Below are 17341 nucleotides of genomic sequence, written 5' to 3'. Positions count from 1 at the left end.
GGGCCTAGGTTGCTGATGCTTAGATTCAGGGAGGGTGTGGCCTGGCAGTTCGAGCTGGACTGTTCCCATTGGAGCAGGGTCAAAGACTGATACTCGTATAGCTGGGTCCAAACTAAGGTGGTTTGGTTTTCAAGGTAATAATAAAGTGGGATGCAGCCCAGAGTAATTACCATTGGATGAGATTAATTCAAGCTTCCCATCCATCACTTTTTTTGTATACTTCAGTGTGATGCATTAAGTGGGACGGATATGCCAGGACATGGGTCCTGTGCACACTTGCCACTGAAACCCAGCTATACCCGACTGATGAGCCAGTTAAGTCTAAAACTGGTCGTGGTTTGCTTGCGTTCCGGTTCAGTGAGGACATAGCCTGCAGTTCTAGCTGGACAGTTCCCAATGAAGCATGGTCAGGACAAATATGCATATGCCTTGGCCCAAACTGAGGTGGCATGGTGTGTCTAATAATGATGGACTGGGATGCTGCTGAGTTATTACCAGTGGAAGCATTAGCATTCCATCCACCACTTTTTTGTATACTTCTATTTTTAAAACTTGAGCATAAGATGTAAATAATTTCACCTAATATCCGGATCAGTAATGCAGCAGGGCAGAAAGGGAAGAGCCTGGAGGAAAACCTCAAGCTACAATTCTTGATGTGGTACAAAGTGTTAAAGCTTCATCACAAAAGTCATCTGTCCTGTCTGTTCTGAAGAACATTCAAAATCTCTGTAAGCTTTCCTTTTTAATAAATACTCCATAACACAGAATCTGAGTATCGAGGAAGGAGACCGGGTTGAGAAATGATGCAGTATCTCTTGTGTAGTGCAATCATGGAGGCAAAACCGTAGAAAGATCCTACTCCTACTTACCTGCAAAGACCTTTAACACCCTGCCCCTCACCTCAGGCATTCCCTGTTGCTGACCAAATTCAGGGAGGACTGCAAGACCTGGGTCTTCAACTGAACCTCCACTCAGACTGATCAGCAGCTCCCCCTGCCCCCTCAGCGCCTTGAGACCCTCACGGGTGAGTAGCTGCGCTTTGCAGACTCCTGATTGATTGATTGATAGGGTCTCCGTCAAAAGTTGTTTGGGGCTCCATAAATGTCTTCAGTGGCAGTGATGTCCGCTCTCCATCACAGGTAGATGCAGCCATAATCCTAGAACATTTTATAAGAGCGAATTTGACTCGTCTGCCGGATTCTCATTCTTGCAGATTGCAGATTTTTCATCTTTGAATCCCCCTGCCCCTCCATGTATCAACTGGATTGGTTATACTTTTTCTCGCAATAATAGTTCCTCTATGGCGGTAGGTTGTGCCGTTTGGCTTCAGTGGCAAGTCCACTCTGTTCCACTGAGTATGACATACCGGATCCAGCAGTAATAAACTGGTTGTGTGTTTTGCAGCAATTTGGACAGACTTACTATTTTTCTTTTTTAGTCGGAAGCTCCTTTTGTTCCCCAGAAGACTGCGCTTCAAGAACAGTACAAAATATATGCATCAGATGGTGGTGTAGACGGTGGTGTAGAGTCCACTCCACCCCTGATTGCAAACGTGCCTGGTACATTCCTGAACATAAGGAAGGCAAAGCATCATGAGTCAGATCATATAAGAGAGACAAAGGCCAGATTGTTTTTATTTTAGCTCCAGTATGTCATGAAAAGGGTTTAGGGTCTCCTTGTCCTTCAAAAGGTACGTCTAAATTTCTGTATGAAAGGGAGACTTGCAGCATGAGATGGGCCTCTCGCCATGAAAAGGAAATACATGAATGCAGCAATTGATATCATTGGGGCCATAGGAACTATTAGCATTTGTCCTCAGTGTCCATTTTTTTGGGAATCTTCCTCTGACCGGATTCATCTTCTGTAGAAACTCCCAACAGCCTTTATTTTTACCAGATTCTTCTGAAGTAGGTACTTTACCTAAGCCTATCCTGGATATATTACAAATTACACCCCAAGTCTCTGGTATGCCATATAAGCCACTGTGATGTTGTCATCTGCCCATATCAATTTATAGAGTGCGTAGTTACTCAACCTGGGCTTCCCTACGGTAACTGAACCAGCAGCCTGGGAACAGTAGATGCATTATTGAGAAGAGCTGTCTGGAGCTCCATCCTGAAGTTGGCCTCATTTGCACAGATTAACCGAATTGAAGATAGTATACCCTTCCAGGTCCTCCTCTCTGGCCAGTGATCAGTATGAAAAGTGAATGCAAGAAAAATAAAAATTAAACTACTTTTAGATCCTTTCATTAGCAATCACTCCACAATACACAAACACACGCTGGTAAAACCAGCAGCAAACGTCAAACCTCCTGGTATGGCCAATGCTTGTTACTGATTTGGTGAAATTCTGTTTTTGGTGGTTTGAGGCTAGTTGTTTTGAATTATACAGTGCTTAATATTTAAAAAATAAATGCCCCTGTGACCTCTGCCTTTTTGATATTCCAATACTTAGAGAAAATAAAGCTCTGTGGCACGAAGTCTCAACACTGAGGAGGAAGCACAACCAACAGCAGAAGCTGCTGTCAAAGGTAAGACGACAATATTGTGCATGATAATCAATAATACTGCTTACCATTCCCCCCCTGACCGTTTCTGAAAAGTGAACTGGACAACATGACAAAGTAATGTTGCCTTCTCTGGGAACGTTGCTCGCAAAAGAAGTTTTGAATTGCTTTGAAAGTCAAGTTGTTCTTTGTCTGTTAGGTTGGAAGCTTGTTTCATTTTCATGTTTTTTTTTGTTTTAAATAAAAGGCGCTCTGTTCTGCTCTAAATATTCGCTGTGATGGATACTACTTCCTGCCGATTCCTAATCTCATGAATATGTTCCAGGTGCTAGACTAAATCTAGAAACTCTTTCCCTAGCACGAGTTACCTAGCACTGCCCGGTGTTGCCACACAACTTTAGCATGGCGCCACCCACACCAGATGTGATTATATCTGGTTGTACATGGCGTGAAGTCGCACACTGACGTTAGTTACTGTTCTTATCTCATTGATGCTGGTCTGTCGCTTTTTTTCGGTCTTTATCAACAGTATTTCTCTGTGAAATTCAACAGGGACTAGGTCAAATGTCACTTCCTATGGTCTCGAGGATTAAACCCCGCCAACGGTGAGGTAAGATGTCCTTATTGCATCTGCACATCATTTCTCACAACAAGACGCCCCTTTTCGCTCACATTCTCCTAATTGTCCACAATAAGATCTGACAGAAACACGAAAATAGTTGAAAACATTTATTTTAACTAAAGTGCTCTAAAATGCAGTATACGAGCCACCACCAGTAACAAAATGCATAATATTTAAATTCAACCTATTGTTATATATTGGTGTTAGAGTTCTTGAGTGACGTCCCAATTTCTTCAGTTGTGGTGGTTCTGTTTAAATGCTTAACTCATGTTCCTCTGTGTAAGCCTTGCTGCTCAGTGCCACAGCTACGCAGGGTTGAGCTGAAGGTTTTCCAGACGAAACCTGCTGGGCCTAAGATTGGTAAGTATATTACATGGTGAGGGCGCACAACCACACCATATACTAAACCCAATTTCCTCAAAATATCTGTATCAACATGTAAATATTTTCTTTTCCGCACTCTTATCTTCATTTTACCCCCACAGCCCTTAATCGTCATCTTCTTGAGTTACTCGTTGGATAAGAATATTGTAACACAAGAAAGATAGGGAATGTTGCACAAATGAACAACTTGGTTAGATACTAACAAAAGAAGAAAAGGTGGCCAGCACAAGTAGGACTTAAATAACTCTGGATTGAAGCAGCTGCTGTCATAAGGCTGTTTGAGACATTGTCCACATTGCTAAGTTAGCACAAACTCTGCTGCTATGATGCTGCTTTCGCGCACATTACTACATGGATTTATTATGCAAGACTCTGTTTGTGCCTTTCACATGAGAACTGTCCGCTTTCTCTGCCTGTTCCTGGAGTTTGCTCTGAACACGGAGTGCAAGGCTGATATACAATGCCCCTTGTTATGCTGTACTGGTCAGACCCTAGCACTGAGACAAAACATGCTACGCAGCTGTAGTTGCTGGAAACCCATACTTTGATATTATGGAGTTGAATGTTGGTTTAACACATCACTTGGAGAGGGACCTTTCCAGGGAGAAGCGCTATGCTGTTCCTATCATGTAAAAACTACAATCTAGGCATTAAGGTATGGGGTCTTCTGACAAAGCCCAGAGATCTTCTTTTATATAATAAAACTTCTTCTTACCAAGGGGAGGGTGGTTAGACCTTATGATACTTTATCCACTGTCTGTATAAGATGACATCCCCTTTTATAGTCTATGGACTTGCTACAATGCTAACTGTTTTAGGTTTATGCGTTTTGCTGCTTGTAGTGGCTCGTATACTGCATTGTAGAGCACGATAGTTAAAAATAAACAGTGACTCTGTTTATTCTTATTGTAGAAAAATGCGAGTGAGCGAGCGAAAGGGTACGTCTTGTTCCCGCGATTCCTGATAGTCGTGAGTGTTGTGTTCTGGGTTGTCTAATCATTTGTAGCTTTGTGATTATGTAGGAGAATGAATGAGACACTATAGCTAGTCGGTTCTGGGATTTTAGTTACTGAGGCGGTAGGAAGGCTTAGCCCCTACACACAGAGGTTCTGTTTTCCTGCGCACAGATCTGCTTAGGTGCAGAATCCCTGCAAAACTGCTCTGTTACCCTGCTGGGGAAATATTTATTATAAGGGAGCAACAGTCTTAAATAGTGCTAGAGTTTCTGCTCTTGTCATCTAGTCTTGTGGCTAACAATCTCTTTCCCTTCTAGAGAATCTGAGTTGTGAGTTAAGAACACTTCATCAAAAGGCGCTAGTCTTGTACTACAAATGTTCACAGTAACACACATGCTCCCTTCTCAAGGCATGCACAACCTTGGTCATGTAAATCATAATGTCCACCCCCTCTGTAGTTGAAGATGCTATCGTGCACATGTGCCCAAGCAGAGTTAGGAGAAAATGGCGCAGCAGCACTTCTCCCTGGGAGACCCATTTACCCCCCACCGTTTAGGTTGGTGTTCAGAGGGATGCACTTAAAGTTTTGTAGATATTTGCAGAAGGAAGTGCCCCTTGCATCTGTGATTCTTCCAGGAACTTGAATACTGAGTGTGGAAACAGTTCTTAAAAAATAAAGGAATTGGCCACAAGTGGCTGGCACTACTGGAACCTGACACCGGTGGCTGCGAATACTGGAACCTGACGCAGGTGGCTGCGAATACTGGAACCTGCCCCAGGTGGCTGGAACCTGCCCCAGGTGGCTGGAACCTGCCCCAGGTGGCTGGAACCTGCCCCAGGTGGCTGGAACCTGCCACAGGTGGCTGCCACTGGTGGAACCTGCCACAGGTGGCTGCCACTGGTGGAACCTGCCACAGGTGGCTGCCACTGGTGGAACCTGCCACAGGCGGCTGCCACTGGTGGAACCTGCCACAGGCGGCTGCCACTGGTGGAACCTGCCACAGGCGGCTGCCACTGGTGGAACCTGCCACAGGCGGCTGCCACTGGTGGAACCTGCCACAGGCGGCTGCCACTGGTGGAACCTGCCACAGGCGGCTGCCACTGGTGGAACCTGCCACAGGCGGCTGCCACTGGTGGAACCTGCCACAGGCGGCTGCCACTGGTGGAACCTGCCACAGGCGGCTGCCACTGGTGGAACCTGCCACAGGCGGCTGCCACTGGTGGAACCTGCCACAGGCGGCTGCCACTGGTGGAACCTGCCACAGGCGGCAGCCACTGGTGGAACCTGCCACAGGCGGCAGCCACTGGTGGAACCTGCCACAGGCGGCAGCCACTGGTGGAACCTGCCACAGGCGGCAGCCACTGGTGGAACCTGCCGCAGGCGGCAGCCACTGGTGGAACCTGCTGCAGGTGGCAGCCACTGTTGGAACCTGCCGCAGGTGGCAGCCACTGTTGGAACCTGCAGCAGGTGGCAGCCACTAGTGGAACTTGCCGCAGGTGGCTGGCACTAGTGGAACTTGCCGCAGGTGGCTGGCACTAGTGGAACTTGCCGCAGGTGGCTGGCACTAGTGGAACCTGCCGCAGGTGGTTGCCAGTAGTGGAACCGGAACCTGCCGCAGGTGGCTGCCACTACTGGAACCTGCCGCAGGTGGCTGTCACTACTGGAACCTGCCGCAGGTGGCTGTCACTACTGCAACCTGCCGCAGGTGGTTGCCATTAGTGGAACTTGCCACTGGTGGAACCTGCCACAGGCGGCTGCCCCTAGTGGAACCTGCCTCAGGTGGTTGCCACTAGCGGAACTTGCCGCAGGCGGCAGCCACAGATGGAACCTGCCGCAGGCGGCAGCCACAGATGGAACCTGCCGCAGGCGGCCGCCACAGGTGGAACCTGCCACAGGCGGCAGCCACAGGTGGAACCTGCCGCAGGCGGCTGCCTCAGGTGAAACCTGCCGCAGGCGGCTGCCACAGGTGGAACCTGCCGCAGGCGGCTGCCACAGGTGGAACCTGCCGCAGGCGGCTGCCACAGGTGGAACCTGCCGCAGGCGGCTGCCACAGGTGGAACCTGCCGCAGGCGGCTGCCACAGGTGGAACCTGCCGCAGGCGGCTGCCACAGGTGGAACCTGCCGCAGGCGGCTGCCACAGGTGGAACCTGCCGCAGGCGGCTGCCACTCGTGGAACCTGCCGCAGGCGGCTGCCACTCGTGGAACCTGCCGCAGGCGGCTGCCACTCGTGGAACCTGCCGCAGGTGGCTGCCACTCGTGGAACCTGCCGCATGTGGCTGCCACTAGTTGAACCTGCCACAGGTGGCTGTCACTACTGGCTATTGGGAAACTAGTAAAATCTCTGCCACTATGACAGCACACTGCACGACCCAAGGGGACCCTGTGGCACAGACCACTGAGTACATCTTAGTGTTTCAACAGGGCAGATCCCAGTGCTGTGCCCTGTTAAAACAACTCATTACAGTGCCTTGAGAGCTCTCTGACCCGGCGGGAAAGGGGTGAGACCTGACATTCTTTTAGGATTGTAGATTAAGGTTGTAATATTGTATGACTTTAGAATATATTGAGCATAATATTTTTCCATTATTGCTAGATCAGCTGACCCTTGTAGCTCTATCATGTTGGCGTATATATCTGCCACTGATCTAGATTGTGTTTGTTGATTTGTGACTCATATTGAAATCTTCTTTCATCTTTTTCAGATTCTTCAGTTCATCCTGAGTTTGATGAGGCGAAACTACATTGTGGGTGTTAAGAGAAAAAGGTAAGGCCCTTTCTGTCACCTTAGCTAAGGGATCTGTAGGTTAATTATAGAATGTCCTAGTTTGAAGAAATTCTTGGTTTCTCAGCTAGTTTTGTCACTTTTCTACAGTCTCATCAACAAGTATTATTAACTCTCAGCCCAGCCCGAGAGCTGCTGCCCCTTGAGGAATGTTTTGATATTGGATACTAATATATTCACTGCCCACTGCTAATCTCGTCCCATAATGCTTTGCAGGGCTATATGTTAGCTACACGCCACGGTCAGTAGCCAAGCTCTTCAGATCCCTTTTTTTCTGTCGTGTTCAGAAGCGATATGGAGAGCCCTTTACAGAATGTAGTTGGAAGTTGAATGATGACACAGAGACCCAAGATAGATAAAGATTGCTGAGAAACGGACTCAAGTCAGGACCTGTGTTGAGAAAAAGGAAGCGGAAAAGCTTAGCAAGATGTATCTGAAGATCAATGAAGAGACTGCAAAGGCAGAAAGATTGAGATATAAATGCAAAAGATACCTATTTTTTTCCCTATGGTGCTTATCTCACAGGAGGGTTGGAGACGGTGTAGTGCGAGACATCCTGTAATCCCCGAGTTTCTTTTCAGTCTTAAAGGAGAGGATGATGAAAAATAGTCTTTAGACTTTGTGCTGTCACCGTACGTTGACGCAAAAGGACACCCATAAAATGTATAACCTGTGCTTACCCAAAACTAATAAGTCTGAAGGGTGTTGAGCTTGTGCAACATTACATCCTCGGTCTTTTAAGACCAGAAAAAGGTCGTGCTGGCCACAATAAGTCTTCATAAAGTATTTGGGGTTGTCAAATGATGAGGGTATGGATTTGGTAAAGGTGAATAGGCCAATATAAAGTGGAGTGCATCAAAAAATCCTTTTGATGCTAAAGAAGCTAAGTAGGGCCTCATCCTAAGACAGACACTGGTTCTGAGAGTCTTAAACAGATTTTTCAAAACACTAAAGTTCAAGCCCACAAGAGTATAATGTTATTGGTTGAAAAAAACGTGACGCCTTCTTTCACACCCTAATCAACTAGGAACACTACAGATGATGCCAGTTTGTGATGAGGGTGTTCATTATCGAATCAAAGTCCAAAGCTCACAATTGTCTGGCATTAGGAAACTCACTTCAGCAATACCAGAACAGCATATACCAGTCATTCAGGCTTTGTTCACAGTCGGTCTTAAAAAAAAAAAAAAAAAAAAAATCCATTGCAGCAGACAGGATCTAGGGGCGCAGCTGGTCGCGGTTAAACAAAGGCCTTTCCCATTAAGAAGGGTTGTAGCATTCCAGGAGTAGGTAGGTCTGTGGCAGACCGCAGTACTTGGCAGCGAGGACAGCCAGGAAGATATTCGGCATGATGGCACCGTGCCTCCCTCTGATGATATTGGCGAGACCTCATATGAGGCTCGTACAAGAATACCTTTCAAGGCAGTGGTCACAGTGATCTGGGGTTTGTGAATCTCTAGCAATTTTACAAGCTTAATTATAAAAGTAACTGAAGTGGTTGTCTCAAGGAAACATAATGAAGGAATGATAGTTCTTAAACTCAATCGACTCGGACAATTACTTCTGATCCATCACTCAGAGTGAATTACACACCTGGGAACTTCGGGTTGAAGGCCAGTGAACCAAATAGAAGGCAGCCAAAGATATCATTGTCCTTGAATTAAAATTTATATTCCCGATTCTGAAGGTTTTCCATTCAGATGTAACTGATAAAAAAGTAAAGATTTAAATAAAACCCCACAGCAATGTCCTGCTGCAAGGCCTGAATTTAATGATTAGTTTTTCTGATTGAAACTTCTAAATAGATTCTCAACCTTGTGAAAATTCCCAGCCTGGATCTAGAAAATTCACAATAGGGCTCTTAAGTGCCGGCCGCTGGCACCGTGCAACACGAAAATAGCTGCATAATTGTGCCACCTACCCACACTGATGTAAGTGCATTCTCTCTGCGCCTTCAGACATGGAGCCGGATTTCTGCTCCTCCTTCACTCATGAAGAGATTTTTTTCCTTCAATGTTTGTCCCAGTGTGCAAGATATATCACCCCCTCAAGACTACAGGGTTTAAGCCTTGTAGGGACTGTTGCAGAGAGATAACCAAGACAGATTCCACACAACGTGTGCTTTTGGTGCTTGGGCATGTCTGATGATTCCAAGGTTTGTGACCACTGCGCCCAGTTGAACCCGAAACCCATCTGAGATTGTGAGGCAAGGTTTGTAGCGAAGCATTGTACAGGTACCGATCTAACTTGACATCAAGAGTTCAGGCCTGCTTACAAAGTTGTTTCTCAAGCTGAACTTTATTGTGGGTTATCTTCAGGTAAGTCGAAGAAGAAACACAAGATGTATTCTTTTATTCCGATGCACCACACATTTCCAGGTCTATTGGTGACATTGCAGCACGTCCAAGTCTTTTATGAGGCTCTGCTGTGCATCTTTCCCATGCTTCTGGGTTCCCTCTGGCACTCCTAAGGGCCCCAAGGACCTGCAGGACCTTCAAGTCCGGTTACTGCTGGGGAGGAGAGTGTTGGTTCGCTCTCTGCACCGTCAAGACCCCTCGAACCCAGCTCCTCTGTCCTGGGTTTCAGTGAGGAGTGCTCTGAGGCTTCTTGGCCTACTAGCCATCTCTATCCTTCTCGCCAACCAATCAATCAATCAATCATTACATTTCTAAAGCGTGCTACATACCCAATAGGGTCTCAAGGCGCTATGAGGGAGGGGCGGGGGGTGCCGCTGCTGCTCGAAGAGCCAGGTCTTGAGTCTTCTGAAGGCTAGTAGGTCCTGGGTCTGTCGTAGGTTGGTTGGGAGGGTGTTCCAGGTCTTGGCGGCGAGGTAGGAGAAGGATCTTCCGCCGGCTGTGGTTTTCCGGATGCGCGGGACTGTAGCGAGGGCGAGGTTGGCTGAGCGGAGGCTTCGGGAGGGGGTGTGGAAGCTGAGTCGGTTGTTGAGTGCTTTGTGTGCGTGGATGAGGAGCTTGAAGGTGACCCTCTTGTTGACGGGTAGCCAGTGCAGGCCTCTCAGGTGGGGTGTGATGTGGCTGCGACGGGGGACGTCGAGGATCAGTCGAGCTGAGGCGTTTTGGACTCGTTGTAGTCGTCTTAGGAGCTTGTTAGTAGTTCCTGAGTAGAGGGCGTTTCCGTAGTCGAGTCTGCTGGTGACGAGGGCTTGGGTGACGGTCTTTCTCGTGTCGATAGGGATCCATTTAAAGATTCTGCGGAGCATTCGGAGGGTGTTGAAGCCGGACGCGGAGACGGCGTTGACTTGCCTGGTCATGGAGAGGGTGGAGTCGAGGATGACCCCCAGGTTGCGTGCGTCGTCCGTGGGTTCCGGGGCTGTGCCTAGTGAAGTGGGCCACCAGGAGTCGTCCCAGGCCGATGGGGCGGGTCTGAGGATGAGGACCTCAGTCTTGTCTGAGTTCAGCTTAAGTCTGCTGTCCTTCATGCAGTCGGCTACGGCCCTCATTCCTCTGTGGAGGTTAGGTTTGGCGGTGTGGGGGTCTTCGGTGAGGGATATGATCAGCTGGGTGTCGTCGGCGTAGGAGATGATGTTGAGATTATGTTGTTGTGCGACGTGGGCGAGAGGGGCCATGTAGATATTGAACAGCGTTGGGCTGAGGGAGGATCCCTGTGGGACGCCGCAGATGATCTCGGTGGTTTTTGAGCGGAAGGGAGGGAGGCGGACGTTCTGGGTTCTTCTGGAGAGGAAGGATGTGGTCCAGGCCAGGGCCTTCTCTTGAATGCCGGTGTCCTGGAGGCGTGTTGATAGGGTGCGATGGCAGACTGTGTCAAAGGCTGTTGATGGGTCCAGGAGGATGAGGGCGGCTGTCTCTCCTTTGTCTATCAGAGTCCTGATGTCGTCAGTGGCGGCGATGAGGGCGGTCTCGGTGCTGTGGTTGCTGCGAAAGCCGAATTGGGAGGGTTCCAGGATACTGTTGTCTTCAAGGTAGCGGGTTAGCTGTTTGTTGATGATCTTCTCTGTTACTTTCGCCGGGAACGGGAGCAGGGAGATGGGCCGGAAATTCTTGAGGTCCTTGGGGTCCGCCTTGGGTTTCTTCAGAAGGGCGTTGATCTCGGCGTGCTTCCAAATTTCCGGGTAGGTGGCTGACTCGAAGGAGCAGTTGATGGTTTTCCGGAGGTGGGGTGCGATGGTAGCGCTGGCCTTGTTGAAGACGTGGTGAGGGCAGGGGTCCGAAGGGGAGCCGGAGTGGATGGAGTTCATGGTTTTTATGGTGTCTTCGTTGCTGATGCTGGACCAGGTGGTCAGGCAGTTGGTGCAGGTGGTAGTCGCAAGGGCGGTGGACTCGGTGGTGGATGCGGGGTGGTCGGAGTTGAAGCTTTTGTGGATGTCGGTGATCTTGCGGTGAAAGAAGGTGGCCAGGGAGTCGTACAGGTCTTGTGATGGTGGGATGTTGTTGGTGTGTTGGAGCTGGGGTTGGAGAGGTCTTTCACGATGCTGAAGACCTCTTTGGTGTTCTGTGCGTTGTTGTCCAGTCGGTCCTTAAAGGCAGCCCTCTTGGCGGTCCTGATGAGTTGGTCGTGTCTGCGAGTGGCGCTCTTGAGGGCTGTGTGGCTGTCTGGTTTTCGGTCGTGGAGGCATTTCTTCTCCAGCTTCCGGCAGGTGTGCTTGGAGGTCCGGAGGTCTTCGATGAACCATGCAGCTTTCTTATTGGTGTGGTTGGTTGTGGAGGTCTTGAGAGGGGCGAGGGTGTTGGCACAGTCGTTGATCCACTGTGTGAGGTTGGTTGCGGCAGTGTCTGGGTCGGTGGGGTCGGTGGGTGGTCTCTGGGTGAGGGTGGTCGTCAGTTGGTCCTCAGTGACCTTGCAGCGGCGCGGCAGCTGTTGGGTGCGGTGGAGTGTAGTGGGCTTCCTGAAGGTGAAGTGGATGCATCTGTGGTCGGTCCAGTGGGGTTCGGTGGTGCGGTTGAATGAGATGTGGGGGCTTGCGGAGAAGATGGGGTCCAGTGTGTGTCCGGCGGCGTGGGTGGGAGTCGTCACGAGTTGTTGGAGTCCGAGGTTGTCGATCAGGGTGGTGGAGTTGGCGTCGTTGTTGTTCTCGAGGTGGAAGTTCAGGTCCCCGAGGAGAATGTAGTCCGTGGAGGTGAGGGCGTGGGTGCTGACGAGGTCGGTGATGGTGTCGCTGAACTGTGGTCGGGGTCCGGGAGGTCCGTAGATGAGTGTTCCTCTAAGGGTGGTGCTGAGGTCGGTGTGAATCTGGAAGTGCATGTGCTCGGCGGTGGCATGGGTGCCGTCGGTGTTGGTTGAGATTCTGATGGAGTCTTTGTGGATGGTCGCGATTCCCCCTCCTACTCCGTTGTCGCTGTCTTTGCGGGAGATCTTGTAGCCCTGTGGGATGGCTATGGCGATGTCTGGTGCCGAGGTGGCGTTCAGCCAGGTCACCGTCAAGAAGGCGACGTCAGGGGCGGTGAAGGGTCCTTTGGTGCGTTTCGGGGTGGCCCGGTAGCAGGGGTGGGCTCGTCCGGTGTTGAGTGCGTGGAGGGTGTTGGAGTCGTAGTGTAGTCTGGCATAGCGGGGTGCGCGGGGTCCAGGGGTTCTGGCGCTGGGCGCGGTCCAGGCGCGGACGGGCGCAGACAGGCTTGCCTTTGGCGCGCAAGCGGCGCGTCTGCTGCGCTTCCGTGCGGCGACCTCCATAAATGGCCAAGTGGGAGGGAGCAGCAGCTGGGAGTCGGGAGCGGGGTGGCCAATGGGCGGTGGAGGGAGGGGTACAGAAGAGAAGAAGGAGGCGGGCCGCAGGGGACTAGCGGCGGAGAGCTGGGGGGGAAAGGCGGCGGGAACAGACACGGGGAACACGGAATCGGCGAAATACGTGCAACTAAACAAAAGAACACAAGATACTGGCAGAAATACTGGTCACTAGACAAAGCACACAGATACTGGCAGACAGGCACTCAGCTGGCAAGAGTGCAGGAGACACGAGCACTGGGGCGATCAGGCTGCAGCTGAGGGCTCACAGCAGCAGCTGAGGGGCAGGAGTCCTGGGCACCCACGGGGGGAGGGAGGGAGCCGCGCGGTGTGTGGAGCAACCGGCCCTGCAAGCAGGGTCAAGGGTCACAGCTCAGCACCATGCGGCGACCTCCATAAATGGCCAAGTGGGAGGGAGGAGCAGCTGGGAGGCGGGAGCGGGGTGGCCAACGGGCGATGGAGGGAGGGGTACAGAAGAGAAAAAGGGGGCGGGCCGCAGGGGAGCAGCCGCGGGGGGGAAAGGCGGCAGGAACAGACACTGGGAACACGGAATCGGCGAAATACGTGTAACTAAAGAAAAGAACACAAGATACTGGCAGAAATACTGGTCACTAGACAAAACACACAGATATACCGGCAGACAGGCACTCAGCTGGAAAGGGTGCGGGAGACACGAGCACTGGGGCGATAAGTGCCGCTCAGGAGCGAGGCAGCAGCTGAGGGCTCACGGCAGCAGCGGAGGGGGCAGGAGTCCTGGGCACCCACGGGAGGGCGGGAGCCGCGCGGTGTGTGGAGCGACCGGCCCTGCAAGCAGGGTCAAGGGTCACCAACCAAGCCAGATGGCACGTGCAAGCTTTGCAGTGTGACTAAAGTGCCCAATAACCCACTTTCCAACAATGGACATCTCTATTCTGTACTTACTAACTCCATTCTCACCCTCTGTGGGCAATGAATCTAACAATGGAGTTGATACCCTTGTGCACTATCACGGAAAGGAGGAGTCACCTACCTCGTGACTGGAAAGACTTCTTCGAAGAAACACAACTTGCAAACATCCAGACCCAGCACTCGATGGCAGGAGAATGCCAAGCATGTGAATCTACACCTCTACATGCCAAGAACAGATGCTTACTGGGTAAGTAACTTTATCCTTCCAGTCCAAGGAGGGCCTGGCAGTTCGGGCTGGACTGTTCCATTGGGTCAGGGTCAAGACTGATTTGCATATGGCTGGGTTCAAACTGGAATGGCATGGTGAGCAAAAACGATGGATTTTGGCCCAGATCTCTGTACTGGGGTGAATGTATGACATTATTCTGCATTCTGTCCATCAATTGTTCATTTTGCATATAGTCTACGCAAAGCATGTGATCTACAGCTCACATGCCTCGAACGGATAATGTTACCCAGTAAGCATCTGTTCTTTGCATGTAGAGCTGTAGATTCACATGCGCCCACCAGGTCTCCTGTAGTTTTAGTTCTCAATTTACATTCATATGCATGGATATCTCTATTCTACACTCACTAACTACATTCTCACCCTCTGCGGGAAAACAATCTAACAGTGGTGTCGGTTTGGGGAGAGGAGTTGGCCTAACGGCTAGGGCGCTCGACCTCAAATCTGGGGAACTGGTTTCGAGTCTCCGCAATGTTGCTGAACATCCTGTGATTCTGGGCAAATCACCTAATCTCCCTGTGCCTAACAAAAATAAATGTGTACTAATGTAATGCACCTGGTGCTAGGTAAAGCGCCCCGATTCCCAATTTGGGTCAAGTTTGCGCTATATAAAACGTTGTGAAAGAAAGATGCCCATACGCACTACCACTGAAAAGAGGAGTCGCCTTACCTTGTGACTGGAAAGACTTTTTCAAAGAAAAACAACTTGCAAATATCCGGACCCAACACTCGATGATGGCAGGAGTATGCAAACATGTGAATCTACTGCTCTACATGCCAAGAACAGATGTTTACTGGGTAGGTAAAATTATCCTTTTTCTCATAGTTCTGGTTATGACCGTTGTTAAAATAAAGTTAAGGAAGAAGAGCATAATCAGCGCCTCCAGTCCTAAAATAGAATATGCTGATAACAGATCTAGGTTTCGTTAATAGTTTTCTTTCTAAAGTATTATTATTAATCTGCAGTTCACAGTTTGGAAAGCCAAGAAAAACGCTACTTTTTGTCAATGTCATTTGTAAATTAAACTACATTGTTTGAGAAGACTAGTCAAAATGTAATATGTTGAAAGCTAATCTCTCGAGTGAATTTAATTCAGTATTATGTATATTATGTAGAATGAGTAATGAAACTCTGAAATTCGCCTTTCTCAATACATGAATAAAAAATAAATATAGATTTCCTTTTATTGCTAAATAAACTGAATGTGCTAACCGTCCAGTAGGGTGCCTGAGGGAATTCCCTGCTTTGGAGAGTGGACAATGGAAGAAAGAAAGAAAAACATATGCTATGGTGAAGAACATATTAAATGCATATAAGCAGGCCAGCAAATAGTTACTGGTAACAGATGAATGGTGATTGCTTACATAATGGCATAGATCTAACCTAGGACGTTGACCTGGTTTATACGGAGGTCCTCACATGATGGTCATGTCATTATGTACAATGTTTACAACCTTGGGGTTTTCACATTCAAATAATGAACACGTGTGTCCCTCTAATTCGATCCATACATTCACACCAAGACTACACTATCCAGAAGGGTTTGAATTTTCATCCAAAAGTCAGGTCTGGTAACAATGTCTATGATGCCGAGGAATGAAGTGGTGAATAACTATCTGACTATTTAAAGAAGCAAGCCGCATCATACATAAAATACTTGTAATACAAAATTATTTTATTTATGCATAATTGATATACTGAAATCGACATTGTTTCAATTTAGTATAAATCGGAATTCTCTTCATTTACAGACCATTGTTGGATGCCACTAATTCCACGTCTCCAAATAAATACAGCCGTCACTACCTACACATTCCTGTTGAAAATAGACCACCGGTAAGATGCTTGCTTCATTTTTGTAGACGGTTTAGGAAGACTTGGCTGGGTCTGGTGGCATATTCAATGAATAATTCTGCATCATAGGATCTTCATTGATAGACACAAATGTTAGAATAATAATTCCCCTCACGCAGTGGAGGCTTATTCTAATGTTTATGACTTCAGTAAACATCACTACGATTCAGAACCAGGACTGCAAATCAGCAATCATTTTAGCCATTGTGAGAATCTATGTTTGACCGCATAGTCGTAGGTCTGAATACCAGTAAAAGGGTTGAGTCAGATGTTCACCCTGCCCAGCTAATCAAAATGAGTACCATTAAGTTGGAACAATAAGCATATGTTGCTCAGCATCAAAATGCCGCTCAATGAATAAGCGCTTTACAAAAACTTGTTATATTTCGTAAGACAAAGTGTTGTGATTCTTAATGTAATATTTATTTTTAACCCCTTGGCCGCGGCGGTAATTCCGCCGCGTCGCTAGGGGGAGGCGCGCGGCTCCACCATGCTTGTGACGGAACCACTCCGTCATGAGCCGTGGTGGTGCTGTGCTTGTGATGGAATGGTTCTATCACGGCCCCGCCCGCTCAATAGAACGCGCAGGCGCGAAATCAGCGCCGCGCATGCGCGGCGGCCGGGCCACGACGGAACCATTCTGTCACCAGCACAGCCCCACCGTGGCTCGTGACGGAATGGTTCTGTCACCAGCACAGCCCCACCGTGGCTCGTGACGGAATGGTTCTGTCACGAGCACGCAAGGGGTTAAAGGAAGATCAGTAATCAGTTGTTTACTTTACACCCACTTAGTTCGCCGAGTATCTGTGCTGCATCTGTTGGTATTTATTTTCATTATTAAGCTGGTGTTTCATGCCAATACATATTTTGTCTAAATTTCTTATGTCGTTTTGGTTGGTATCCTAGTGCTGTGGATGGACAATGGTGCTAATCGATTAGATAGATTTTTTTTTTCTGTCAAACATTTATTATGACTTTATGAATAACTATTCTTCCATTGTGAGATCTTCATTTATGGTTACTAACACTAAATAATCATGCCCATGTGCAGCTATCCGAGAGTATTTCTATAGCTCACACTAATCAGCTCTTGGCAAATGGTGCAAATGACCCATGCTAAGGTAAAAGCACCAGGCAGGAGGACCATCTTTCTGCTGGTCCCATTCAAGGTGTTTGTATCCTGATCCCGTTATCAAGGACCAAGAAGGCGAACCATCATGGCATCAAGACCTTTTCTGTTTTGTAGACTCTCTTGCACTGTTGGGACACGCTTCACTCCTCCTATTGGCATGCAGTTTTAAAGTGCTCGCCCACACTACCACAAAAGAGAACATTTGTGATTAATAATTTAAGCCTGGTAA

The 17341-nt window shown here is 48.8% G+C and overlaps 1 protein-coding gene across 3 annotated transcripts in view; it reads left to right on the top strand.

Moving 5' to 3' along the window:
• Positions 1–17341, top strand: part of LOC144752191 (heat shock factor protein 3-like) — a 199200-nt gene that overhangs the window by 98142 nt on the left and 83717 nt on the right. For all 3 annotated transcript variants that reach the window (XM_078640135.1, XM_078640136.1, XM_078640137.1), the window contains 3 exons: positions 2458–2533; positions 7175–7236; positions 15878–15962. In XM_078640135.1, coding sequence (XP_078496261.1) covers positions 2458–2533; positions 7175–7236; positions 15878–15962 — 223 coding nt within the window. The remainder of the gene's footprint in view (positions 1–2457; positions 2534–7174; positions 7237–15877; positions 15963–17341) is intronic.

Source organism: Lissotriton helveticus, chromosome 4_2, assembly GCF_964261635.1.
Source record: "Lissotriton helveticus chromosome 4_2, aLisHel1.1, whole genome shotgun sequence".
Taxonomy (NCBI): Eukaryota; Metazoa; Chordata; class Amphibia; order Caudata; family Salamandridae; genus Lissotriton; species Lissotriton helveticus.
The sequence above is the reverse complement of the archived record's forward strand: the minus strand, read 5'-3'. Positions and strand labels throughout refer to the sequence as shown.